The 13,053-nt window shown below is 39.7% G+C and overlaps 3 protein-coding genes across 4 annotated transcripts; 2 read left to right on the plus strand and 1 right to left on the minus strand.

Moving 5' to 3' along the window:
* The first annotated feature begins 230 nt into the window (after window positions 1–230).
* Window positions 231–2,421, plus strand: LOC125203984 (Pectin lyase-like superfamily protein). 2 transcript variants are annotated; one of them, XM_048102519.2, is made up of 7 exons: window positions 231–511; window positions 611–739; window positions 819–980; window positions 1,076–1,111; window positions 1,191–1,398; window positions 1,475–1,556; window positions 1,839–2,421. In XM_048102519.2, exons 1-7 carry the CDS (start codon window positions 263–265, stop codon window positions 2,353–2,355), a joined length of 1,383 nt encoding a protein of 460 aa, XP_047958476.1. In that variant the 5' UTR covers window positions 231–262; the 3' UTR covers window positions 2,356–2,421. The 2 variants fall into 2 exon arrangements, with proteins under 2 accessions (XP_047958476.1, XP_047958477.1); XM_048102520.2 differs by having other exon boundaries at window positions 1,079–1,111.
* A 734-nt stretch (window positions 2,422–3,155) lies between these two features.
* On the minus strand, window positions 3,156–6,269 carry LOC125203983 (high affinity nitrate transporter 2.5). The gene is made up of 3 exons (XM_048102518.2): window positions 5,445–6,269; window positions 4,546–4,921; window positions 3,156–3,733 (listed from the first exon to the last, which is right to left on the minus strand). Exons 1-3 carry the CDS (start codon window positions 6,202–6,204, stop codon window positions 3,376–3,378), a joined length of 1,494 nt encoding a protein of 497 aa, XP_047958475.1. The 5' UTR covers window positions 6,205–6,269; the 3' UTR covers window positions 3,156–3,375.
* Window positions 6,270–8,111: 1,842 nt separating this feature from the next.
* On the plus strand, window positions 8,112–8,835 carry EDA24 (Plant invertase/pectin methylesterase inhibitor superfamily protein). The gene has a single exon (XM_089060755.1). The coding sequence runs from the start codon at window positions 8,252–8,254 to the stop codon at window positions 8,780–8,782; it is 531 nt and encodes a 176-aa protein (XP_088916881.1). The 5' UTR covers window positions 8,112–8,251; the 3' UTR covers window positions 8,783–8,835.
* Window positions 8,836–13,053: the final 4,218 nt, after the last annotated feature.

A 13,053-nucleotide genomic window follows, 5' to 3' on the forward strand; every position in this document is an offset into this window, starting at 1 on the left:
CACTAACCAAAATAAAGGAAGACAAGAAACTAAACTTTACAACAAGATAATCTACAACTAATTGCCCAAATTACTAGTAATGTTTATATTATTTCACTATTACTACAAAACTTTTCAAAAGGGCAATCATGTAATTTCCTCCAATGCCCATGCCTGTTTCTGCACCATGCAACTATATAAACTGTCTTCGGTAACCACCTCAATTCCCCTGTTTCTAAACACTCAAAATTAGTTCATTGCAAGAAAAGGATCATCTTTAAAGATGAAGAGGGCCAAAGCCTCCTCTCTTCTACTCTTTCTTGTGCTGTGCCTTGTCATTCTAGCTGCATTTTCCACAATCGAGGCGCGAAAACACCATGGAAAGAAGATCAAAATGCATAAGAATAAAAGGAGCAGAAATGGAGATGCATCTCTTGCCCCTGCACCATCTCCATTGCCAAACTCCGGCCCTCCCGTGTTCAACATCTTGTCGTTCGGAGCTAGGGCTAATGGAGTCTCCGATGACTCAAAGGTACTGAAAAAAATTGCAAGGTTGCACAAAAAAATGCATGCATTTTCTTGAACCAACATACATTCTTTTTTCTTCTCATGTGTTGCCATGATCAATTAGGCACTTCTAAAAGCTTGGAAATCGGCCTGCAAAGTGACTGGAGGCATTGTTGAGATACCGGTGGGGCTCGAGTTTCTGATCAAGCCCCTCACTCTGCAAGGACCATGTAGGCCTAATCTTGTTTTGCAGGTAAAGTGTGGAATTTTTTTCATTTTCTTGGCTTAAAACTTTTTTACGTAACGATATATGGTTCCGGACTATTGCACAGATAGATGGGACTCTTTTGGCCCCTTCAAAAGTCTGGTCGTCGCCAAAATCCAGTTTATATCAATGGATGAATTTCAAATGGCTGCAGAATTTCACCATAAAAGGTGCAGGCACAGTTGATGGCCAAGGCTCAAACTGGTGGGCTTCTTCTCAGCCTAATCAAGTAATGCACCTTCCTTTTCTTTTTCTTTTTTATACTCCATATTTTTAGCCATGGAAAGAATTCTGAACTCTGATTCTTCTTTCCTTCCATCAAAGAAGAAAGCAAAGAGAATTTCAGACGTCAAACCAACTGTAAGAATTGATTGCATGTAAATACACAATCCATACACCATTTCTTTACATACATTGTTCTGTGTTGATTGAACAACAGGCTATGAGATTCTACAAAAGCTATGATATAAAAGTGAACGATATAAGTATCATAAACAGCCCCTTGTGCCACCTCAAATTCGATGACTCGAAGCGAGTGAAGGTGAAAAATGTGACAATCTCTGCACCTGAAAACAGCCCAAACACTGACGGAATCCATCTCCAAAACTCCCAAGATGTTGAAATCCTTCACTCTGATATTGGAACAGGTCTCTCTCCCCCTCTCTGTTCCCTTCTCTATCTCCTTAATTCTTGCTCTAATTCTTGGATTTTCTGTTGAAACAGGAGATGATTGTGTCTCAATACAAACAGGTTGCTCCAACATCCATGTCCATCACATCAATTGTGGCCCTGGCCATGGCATAAGGTAAATCTTAAATAACTTCTTTTAAAGCTGTAATAGTATGTACACCCTTTGTCCGCAAATTAGGACTCATTGTTGAGTTTCGGTCCCTTTTTATATACTTTATACTGCTAATAAATTGCGAATGAAATGAGTTAGTAGAATATATGACATATTTAAGTTTAAAAGTAACACTTGTAATAAATTAATGTATGATATATCTTTAATTATCAAAACAAGGCCCTATAATCAATTTTATTAGGATATTTTTTCTATTCTGATATTAACCATTCTACCACTATGCAGCATAGGAGGGCTAGGAAAGGACAAGCGCGTCGCGGCGTGCGTCTCCAACGTACTAGTGGAGAGCATCGCGATGCGCGGGACCCTCTACGGGGCGAGGATCAAGACGTGGCAGGGCGGGCAAGGGTCCGTCAAGAACGTGACATTCTCCGACATACAGGCCACAGACGTTAAGGTTCCGATCATGATCGATCAATACTACTGCGACAAAAACGTGTGCAAGAATCAAACAGGGGCCGTGTCGATCTCTGGGGTTCGATTCGATGGGATCAGGGGGACTTATGCGGCGCAGCCGATCCATCTGGCGTGCAGCAGCTCGGTGCCGTGCATAGACGTCGAGCTGGTGGGCGTGGAGCTCGAGCCGTCGGCGAGGTACGGCGGATTTCAGGCGGCGATGTGCTGGAATTCGTATGGGAAGACGTCGGGGCGGCTGGCTCCGGCGTGCATGGACGATTGTGTGAGGAGTGGGGGTGATGTTGTGAGGAGAATTTCTAGGTCTCGTGAGGCTAGGTGCTGGTAAGATTATGGTAGAATGTGTAAATAAGTTGAGTTGAGTTTATTATGTTTTCTTTGAGATAAATGAATGAATGTGTTGAAAAACTACTTAACTACCATTGACTTCAAATGAAAACTACTTAACTATCATTGAGGTTTAGAAGGATTCTCACACTTGGGGCATAAAAATATAAAATAAAAGTATGTACATTATTAAGAGGGGAAGAGAAGTGCAAGTCATGTGGTGGAGCTTCACTTTAGTGTTACAGTTTAGTAATGGTAGAGAAAGGTTGGTGGCACCGTCCAATTTCCCGTTTTTATGTGAATATTTTAACCACACGCCTACCAATTCATGTTTATGTTCATGTTCATGTTCATGTTCTGCAACAAAGCTAAAGGTTTATCTGCATCACTAATAGTACATCATTTCCTTGCTACAAAATTAAGTAGTACTACGAAAAAAACAAATACAATAAAATTTGATTATCCAGTTTGTCTCCATGAGACACTGCCACGCTAGGCTCTCTCAACTTGAAAACTTTAGATAAACATATTACACATAGAAATACTATGACTAGGAAGAGCTATATAAAACTCTAATAAGCAAAATCATTATCTAATTAGAATTCCTTCCAACTTATAATTCTATTCTGATCATAATTAATTTCTCAAATCCTATAAACTTTAATTCTAATCCACCGCACTATTTATTTATTATAATTGGATTAGGCCGTTTTCCTTAGGGATTAGACTAACCGGAGCGGAAAGTGCACAAGTGTGGGCTTTTATCCAGAGCCAAGCGCAAACAGTAGTAACAACCGGCCCTTTTGCTACAATCCAATAATGTATTGAATTATTCAATTCCATATACTATATGTTCTAATACAAAAACTGTGTCAGATGATTCAGTGGGCTAAAATTTGCGGATAATACCCTTATCGGAAATGCGTTTACAATTCAATTAGAATATGTATAAATTCATTAAAATATGGGACTCGTTAAGACCCTGATCCAAATACGAGGACCATGTAACAAATTCTATAATTCAAGCATATGTATTTGGAGATGGGTCGGATCCAATAATCCTGTGGCCTCTTTCACGTCGGCTGTTTTGAGAGAATTTGAGGCTGGCCTTGTGGAAGCCTTTGTCTTGCTCGGCGGCCGTCCACTCGGACACGTAGTAGTCCTCCTCGGTGGCGCCCTCGGAGGGAGGCCAGAGCATACCGCCCCATTGAGGGAAGTGAATCAACATTATCACAAGAGTGCAAGCTATGATCATCACACCCATTAGCGTTATCCCTGTTTCTGTGGTGTACCGAGATCCTCTAAAGAATATCACCTGTGTCAGGACCGCGCCCACGTTGCCGCCACCTCCGGTCATCCCGGAGATTATGCCCAGCGACCTAAGATCACAACATGTAGGAGTATATACTTATTTAGTAATTTGAATTACAAAAATATGGAGTAGTAGTTAAATATACTAATACTAGTAAAATTGAACAATCGTGTTATCCTTACACAATCACTAGATTGTCTATGTCTATATGATAAATTAACTAACTCCAATTAATCTTGCTTGGAAAAGTATCATGAATTTTATTTGCAGATTGGAAGAAAAGAAATAAGTAATGCATTTTGCTTATGTTTCAGTCTCCATCTTTAGAAATGACATCAAGACTCACGACAAAGTGGGCTCAACTTAGAAAAAAGAACACAGAAAGAGACAAAAAAGGGCGACAAGCTTGCGACTTCAATTTGTGTTTCACTACTTATTAGTATGAGAATAACATAAAAAGTCTAATTTACTTTTTTTGTAAAGATTTTAGCTTAAAAATTAAAAACTTAAATTAGATGTTAAAAGCAGTTACTCCCTCTGTCCGCGAATAAAAGTCCCGTTTTTCCATTTTAGTCCGTCCGCGAATAGGAATCCCGGTTCATAATTACCATAAATGGTAAAAATGCCTCACATTCCACTAACTCCTTCCACTTACATATCATTTAAAACTAATATATACAAGTGAGATCCCTATTCCACTAACTTTCTTCCACCCACTTTTCTTAACATTTCTTAATATCCGTGCCGGAAACAAATGTTCGCGGACGGAGGGAGTATATACTAATTGGATGGAACCAAACACGATAGTACTATTATAAAATCTATATATGTAAATGTAAATTATTTTTCAAAAACAAGGCGACATAAAAACATGGTTACCTTCTTGAGACGAACGGAACTACCCCAAAAGTCAAGCCACAGGCTGCTTGGACGAAGACGGAAAATACAAGCAACACCGCCACTGACCCCGCCAACGACCCCACCTTTCCCAACAACACGCACAATACCCCACCCACCGTCTGCACCACCCACAACGTCCACAGCCTTCCCCTCATCCCGAATCTCCTTGCCACAAAATCCGACAACATTCCCCCACCCGGCCGCGAGAAGAGGTTCGCCAGCCCAAAGCTAGCCGCAATTGTGCCAGCAGTGTGCAGGTTCACGTCGAATCTATCGTAGAAATACTGCGCTATGATGTTGTCGATCGTCAGCTCCACGCCAAAGCAATAGCCGTAGGTTAATGCTAGAATCCAACCTAAGAATGAAACGCAAGTTAGTTGAGAAGACGTTCACGCTTTAAACCCCCACCAAATAATTCTTTTGTAAATTTTCTTTCAAAAAATCATTCAATTATTGGGATATTTTTGTGAACTATTGTATTCCCTCCTTCAATTAATAGATGTCCCATATTTTACTAATTCAGATTTTGAGAAATTTTTTTATTTTACTAAAAAAAATAGTGATATGTGAGGTATATTTTTATACTCCATTAATATAATGTAAGTGGAGTAAGTTAGAAAATGTAAATTCACTTGACAAAAATAATAAAAATAAAATTAACATTTATTGGTCGACAAGAAAAAGAAATAAAAAACATTTGATAAAGTATAATTGTACTCACTATTAGTGAGATAGTATGAAAATTATCTATTTGAAATTCTTTTGTGTGTGTGCGCGTGTGTGTTTTACTGAGTGATTATGACTATGTAAATAAATGAGAACTTGTTATAAATCATATTTCGAGAAAAAGGAAAAAGAAAGAAATACAGAAATACAACCTCTATAATTGGTTAGAGCGCCGGAGAGAATTTTGTCAAAGCTGTCTTTATGTTTTTCGCCGGATTTCTGCAGCTGAGAGTAGTCGCCGTCGGGAAGGTCTTGCCCGAGGAAGAAAATCCCATAGGCAGAGACCATTTGGAGAAGGCCGGGGATGAAGAATGCGACGCGCCACGCCGTGAATTTTCCGGCGCCGGCGAGGACGATGAGGTCGAAAACGAGAGGCATGATAAGCTGGGTGGCACCGCCGCCGAGGTTGCCCCAGCCGCCGGCGACGCCGTTGGCGGTGCCGACGACGTTGGGGGAGAAGAGGGAGCTCATCCAGAACTGCGTGGAGACGAAGGTGGCGAGGGAGAAGCCGGTGAGGAAGCGGAGGGCGAGGAAGGAGGCCGGGGAGGCGGCGAGGGAGGTGCAGAAGACGGCCGGCGCGGTGGCGAGGACGAGGGCGGCGGAGGCGAGGCGGGGCCCGAAGAGGTCGCAGCACGTGCCCATCGCGAGGCGGGCGAAGACGGCGCCGGAGACGGCGGCGATGCCGGCGTTGCCGATGTCGGTGGCGGTGAGGTCGAGGTCGTCGCGGATCACGGGGAGGAGGGGCGGCGCCGCGAAGGTGGAGACGAAGCAGGTGAAGAAGGAGAGCCACGAGAGGTGGAAGGCGCGCATGTGAGGCGGCGCGGCGGAGAAGAGGCGGAACTCGGTGGCCTTGTGTTCGGAATCTACGGGGAGGGGGAATCTTTTCGGATACTCTTCCACGGGAATCTCCATTATTAAATTCTTATGTGGAGTAATGTTTTACTCCTATTATCTCTACTAAATCGTTTTTATATTATTAGCACACTTTTCAGGAAAATTGATATCTTAGTTTGGCCTTATATCGAATAGTCATATGGAATCCTAAATTATTAGAATTTCTTAAATGTTTTTGACTAACTACAGTAATGGCTAAATATAAAAATATGAAAATAAATTTTGGTATAAATTTTTCGGTATGAAAGTTGAGTGCAAAGATATACTGGTATTTTTCAGAGCTGTGCTGAGAATTTGTGAAGAATGAAAATATTTTGAACTTTAGTGTCATTAAATCTATACGTGTATTTATTGTTATTTATTTAAAAGAATAGTCATAATTTTATATAAATATTTGGCATATGAAAGATAGGTTGTATGAACAAAGAGTTAGATTTGAAAGTTGAAAATACGGAGTGCATTTTCGAACCTAACATTAATCATGGATCTAAGAAATACGAAGGGCGGAAGGGGTTTTAAAATTCGATGAACATATCAGCGATTATATGACAGAATTCTGCGCATGAGATTGAATGGAGATAATTTAATTAAGTGGTGGCGAAGTTCAATTTCCGCGCAGTGACAAATTCATTTAGTATGATTTGTCTTCACCATTGACTTTGGAATCTAGGACATTATACAAGGAATCCACGTGATTCGTGCATTTATTGACTACTCATATTTAATAACTTTGAATATTCTTCCACATATCTAATGACGTTTGAGCCCTCACTCACTTTTCTCTACTTGATATTTTAGCATATAGGAATATACCTATAGCACCACTGTATAAGTGGTACTATTTTCACTTTTCAGTCTAAATAGAGCATCTATTGCGGTCGCTTGAGCCGACTGACGCCGTCCATGCCAGCGGCATGGCGAGCGCTGTCGGCCGCTGCACGCTGTCTGTCCGTACCGACGGCAGAGCGGTGCTCTTAAATAACAACAGGCTTATGTGGTGACACGCGATTGACCAACGACATAGCCGTTGGCAATTTCTTTCTTTTTTAAAAAAAAAAAAATTTGAAATTAATTAAACAAGTTATTTTTAATTTCACGGGGGTATTTGTTAGCCTTTAATTATGTAAATTTTAATTTCTAAGATTTTAATTATGTAATTTTTAATTTTTAGGATTTTAATTATGTATTTTAACTTTTTACGATTTTAATTATGTAATTTTTATTTTTTAGGATTTAATTATGTAATTTTATATTTTAATGTATTTTTATATTGTAGAAATGTTTTTAGTAATTGAAGTATTTAAATTGAATAATAGAATGATGGGACCCTTGAGCTTGTCCTTGCGGAAGAGTATGGATGTGGGCGTTGTGCTCTTGCCTAAGAACAGACAATAAAAGTGAGTCTGGACCCATCTCCGTGCTCTTAAATAAGAGTACGGATGGGGATGCTCTGAGAGATCGAGTGAATTTTGTAACTGGTCTCGACATGGTATTCGCATGCTATCCGAAAAAAAAAAATACCCATGAACTTAGAATATAATGAATGGTCCAAATCATTTAACGATATTTTAGACCCTGCACAAACTATTGGGCCAAATCAACATGGGCTTAAAATAAGATAATGAGTTGCGTAATTTAATTTTATTGTTTATGGCTGGACTGCAATAGTGAAAATTGGACTAATTATTAGCAAGACCTAAACATTTAGAATCATAATTTTAAAAGGCAAATAAAACACAGTACTGTGTGAATTAAGAGTCGGTTTATGGATCATTCAACTTATCCCTATCTGTACAAGCGAATTTTCCTCATATTGAAACATGTCAAAAAATTTGATAGGATAACCACAAACATTTGCTAAAAAATAGATAAATCACTCACCCTTAAAAAACCAAGTTCAAAAACTAAGCTAGTTGTCTTCCTTTTTCTCAAAGTGAAGTACTCCTCATTTAACACAAAATCCCTAGAGATACTTACTAGAGAGAAGACCTAAACAACCCATATATACTTACTTATATTATTCCCATAATAAAATATAAAATAAAGTTTTATTTTAACTAATAAAATGACACCAAGAAAACTGGCGTGCTACAATAAAATCCTGATCGCAGCCGCGGCTCTCCTCCTCGTCCTCGGCTCCCAAGCCGAGGCTCGCAAATTCGTGGGCGTGAACCCGTTCTGCCGGACCGCGAGCTACCGGCGCGTGTGCACGCAGATGGTGAGCGGCGCGGCCAACCAGCGCGACGCGTCGGTCAACGCCATCAAAGACACGATCGCGCTGGCGGATAAGCTGAAGGCGATGGTGGCGACGGTCGAGCCGGCTATGGCGCATTTGGCGCCGGTGAGCCGCGACTCGATCATGAAGGTCTGCGTCAGCAACTTCGACAACATCGTGGACAACCTCGGCGTGGGCCTCCGCGCGGTCGAGGAGGGAGACGTCAGCACGGCCACGTCATACCTCAGCGCGGCCACGGCGAGTGACTGCGTCGATGCGATGCTCGAGTTCGGGATCGGAGCCGACTTCCCGCTCAGCAAGTACTCGGCCCATTTGACTCAGCGTGTTGATAATTGCTTGGCTGTTATATTGCAGGAATAATGTATTCATTTGACCGTAACATCATTAATAAATAAAACTTTATTATTTCTTAATTTTGTTGTTTTTTAAGCTTTTTAATTAAGGGAAAATCATTGCGACAGAAAGAGTACATCCCGGCGAGAATAGGCTAAGTTCGATTTTATTGAACTTCAAATTAATCTTTTAAGTATCTAAGTGATGGGCCTTGGATATCAAAATCTATGGTAGATCGATGTTATAAGCTGAATCTCCAAAATCCAACAGAGCATCAGCAGCGGTGCATTTTTTTTTTCTCGTCCGTCCGTCCGTTCCAGCGGCAAGGACGAGCTCGTCCGCCGCTGGGAGTTGTCCGTCCGTGCCAGCGTCACGACGCTGCTCTTAGCTAAGAGCACGTCCTTGCCGCTGAGCACCATTACGTGGCAGCTATGCCGTTGGCAAATTAGATTTTTTTAATTTTTTTTAAAAAAATCAAAATTTATTTAAGAAAATGTTTTTAAATAAAAAAAAATATTTTCCCACTTCTTAAAAAATTATATCCGTTTTCTACCCACGTTTAATTTATTTTTCAATTTTTTTCCCCCAAAATTCACATTTCCATCTATAAATACCTCCACTTCAACAAAAAAAAAAAATCACATTCTCATCTATTCTATCATCTACATTTTCTCATCTTTTTTCTCATATTCTCACATCTAAATTCCCACCACACTACACAATGTCCGGCTCCGGCGATCACCCCTCCGGCAATCGCGGTTGGAACCACGATTGGTTCGACTCCGGCGAATTCCCTAATCCGGAAACGCAATTTACGCCCCCTCCTCAAACCCAAGGTTCGCAAGCTCCGGGTGGCTACCGTCCTTACCCGGCGGACGACCAAAATGCCGCTGGGTTTGGGTGGGCACCCGAACCCGGATCGGGAGGGAGCAGCAGCTATACTCCTACTCCTACTTCTGTTCCTACTCCTACTCATCCTGTTCGTGGCACTCGCACCCCGTACACTCCGGGTGAGATGATGACGATGTTCAAAGCCTACTTGGCAGTCTCCGAAGATCCGGAGACTGGCACAAACCAAACCGGGGAAACGTATTTGTGGCGCATCACTCGTCTTTACAATGAAATCCGACCGGAGGGAACCATCTATCGCAATGATAGTATGGTGCGCAATTGCATGTTCAGATGCAACGAGGCAATCGGGAAGTTCCAGGGGTATTACCTTCAGGAAGAGCGGTCGGCGGGGAGCGGCACAAGCGAGCTCGACATCATCACTGCCGCCTTGGAGACCTACCAACGCATGGAGTTCAAGGCGTTCAAGTACCTCGATTGTTGGCAGGAGGGACGCCTACATCCGAAGTATAAGGCCGGCGTAGTAGCATCCTCCTCCAGCTCCTCCAGCAAACGGTTGAGGTCAGTAGCCCTATCCGACGACGCCTCCGATGATGTGGCTACCCAGCTTGCCGGAACTAACTTGGGTAGCCCCGACGCTGGCCCGAGCAGTTCCCGCCGCCGGCAAGGAAGGAAGAAGGTGGCGGCCACCCGCCGTCGCGCCCCGACTCCATCCGCCCCCGCTCCCGCTCCCTTTGTGCCTCCTCCACCCCCGAACAACACGTTGTGGACCCTCTTGGGTCAACTCTATATGAACGATACATCTAAGATGACTCCGGAGCAACTTGCAACACATGAGCAAATGATCCGGGGTCTCAAGAGGCAATTGGGGTTAGAGGACTAGTTTTTCACGTGTGTAATTTTTAATTTGTAGGATTTTAATTATGTATTTTTTTATTTTCTAGGATTTTAATTATGTATTTTTTTATTTTGTAGGATTTTAATTATGTATTTTTATTTTTTAGTATTTTAGTTATGTAATTTTTATTTTTTAGGATTTTAATTATGTAATTTTTATTTTTTTAATGTATTTTTATAATGTAGAAATGTTTTTAATAATTGAAGTAATAGAATGGTGGGACCCTTGGGCTTGTCCTTAGCTAAGAACACGGATGTGGGTGTTGTGCTCTTAGCTAATGACAAGGAGTAAAAGTGAGTACGGACTCACTTCCGTGCTCTTAGCGAAGAGCACGGATGGAGATGCTATAATGTAATGTGTATTTGAAAAACCTATTCATCCGAATTTATGGCATCAGTGTTTAATATATTGATGTTTTTATATAGAAAAACTACTCTTTTAGGCCATACTATAATCTTCATATTCTTTTTACTTAGAGAAAAAAAAAATTAGCTACTGCGGTAAAAGATTTTAAAAAAAGAGTAAAGGCTTTGATCCCTAACACATGTGGTCGTTTTATCAATTTAGTCCTTAATATTATCTCTTTGATTATTTGGTCCCTTACAAATAAACTCGGATTTGAATCGATCCTCACTTAACAAAACCGTCAAAAAATAGACGATGACCGGAATTTGACTATATTAAATTACTAATAGTAATTAATTATACCTAATTATAATTCTTTTCCTATTAGCAAAATTGGAAAAAAGATAATATCAGTTGCAAAATGAAATGAATAATTTGTAATTTAATAGGAATTAAGAATTATAATTAGGTATAATTAATTACCATTAGTAATTTAATATAGTCAAATTGCAATCACCGTCTATTTTTTGACGATTATGTTAAGTGAGGACCGATTCGGGTCCAAGTTTATTTGTGAAAGACCAAATAATCAAAATGATAATGTTAAAGACCAAATTGATAAAACGACCATATGTTAGGGACATTTGACCTTTACTCTAAAAAAAATACTACTCTACTTACTAAAATAATATAATTTGTCGGCGTTTATCAGTTACACCACTTTCCGCATTCTTTTACAGCCCAAGCTTAAAAGCCTAAAAGTCAAATAATGAGAGTTATTTCCGAAAATTAATGCGCACTTAACATAAACATATTTTTGTTAGTGGTATAAACCTCTAACAAGTCCATGGAAAAATTACAAGATCTACCGACCAAATCTACTGAGTTATGAATGCCATGTTAATGCTTAGTTTTCGATTTTGACTTTAATGTTCCTATTATGATAATAAAATATATTTGCTTTACAAACACATGATCACAAAAAAAATGGTTAAAATTTTAAAATACCGAATTTATCGTACCATTTTTTAAAATACCTGAGTATCAAATTTTTGGTTGTGCTATTCTGTACGGCATGATACTTTATGTTAACAATACTGAAGTTCATATGCTGCGGTATAATGCGATATAATAAAATTTCGATAAATATCCAAAAGAGGCTATTTTTGCAATTAAATTTGTACTTGTTCTAGTTGTACGTAGATTGTGCATATGATGTATGCATATCCAACACTCTACTCATCATTTATGTATTTAAGAAGCTACAAATTTCTCAAAGTTAACAAACTGTATATATATACGTGCACGACAATTTCATATGCAAGGACGTTTCTTTTCTTTTGGGAACATTATATAGCATGATCATTTTAAGTTTTGTGTGTTTTCACATTTGATGTAGCTACTATGCAACTTGGCATGAGAAACAACATCATCTTGAACATCATCATGATGCAATACACACACATTCACACACACACATATGTATATATAATATGTATAGATATGGCCCAGAAATGCATGATGATGAATGGCCACATGATGCCACCAGCCAGAGGAATATAGGGAGGCAACATTCTTATTTCTCTCATTCCAATTCATACACCCGTCTTCAATCATGATTTAGGAAAATCTCCACTTTTTTGACTGGTGGGGTGGGGGAGAAGGTTTACTATATGCTCTTTTCTTATCTTTGAATATATTTCATCAATAGCAATATCCCCTTTTAGGCTAAGAAATGCTGACTTTGCAGTTTAGACATAATGATGGCTTAACATTTCTCTTTAAGGGGTCTAAACCCCATTAATTCATGCCATTTTTTCATCTTAAAGATTGCCTTTCTTTTGCTAATCCAATTTAATATACTACACCTTATAACAATGGAAGAGGATAATGACCAAACAAATCTTAATGGAGTATACTATTCCATGACTTTTATTTTGGGAGAAAGATGAATAAAGAAGCCACATCTATTTCCTAGCTAGGTTTCCACATCAATTAATACCACACATAATTATAGATGGAATTTGTACCTTATATAGTTAGCTTGAAGTTCTCCATTGATGGTGGAAAACCTTTGTGCATCTTCTTCATTTCAATTCTTCTATTGTGATCACAAATAATTATATTCTCATTTTGTGGTTAGGAAATAAGTCACCACTTGGTTAACACCGTTAGGTTTGACGTTAGCATGACTTATTTTTCTTTT

This window comes from Salvia hispanica, chromosome 6 (assembly GCF_029641045.1).
Source record: "Salvia hispanica isolate PSC_SH4W2 chromosome 6, Shi_PSC_v1, whole genome shotgun sequence".
NCBI lineage: Eukaryota > Viridiplantae > Streptophyta > Magnoliopsida > Lamiales > Lamiaceae > Salvia > Salvia hispanica.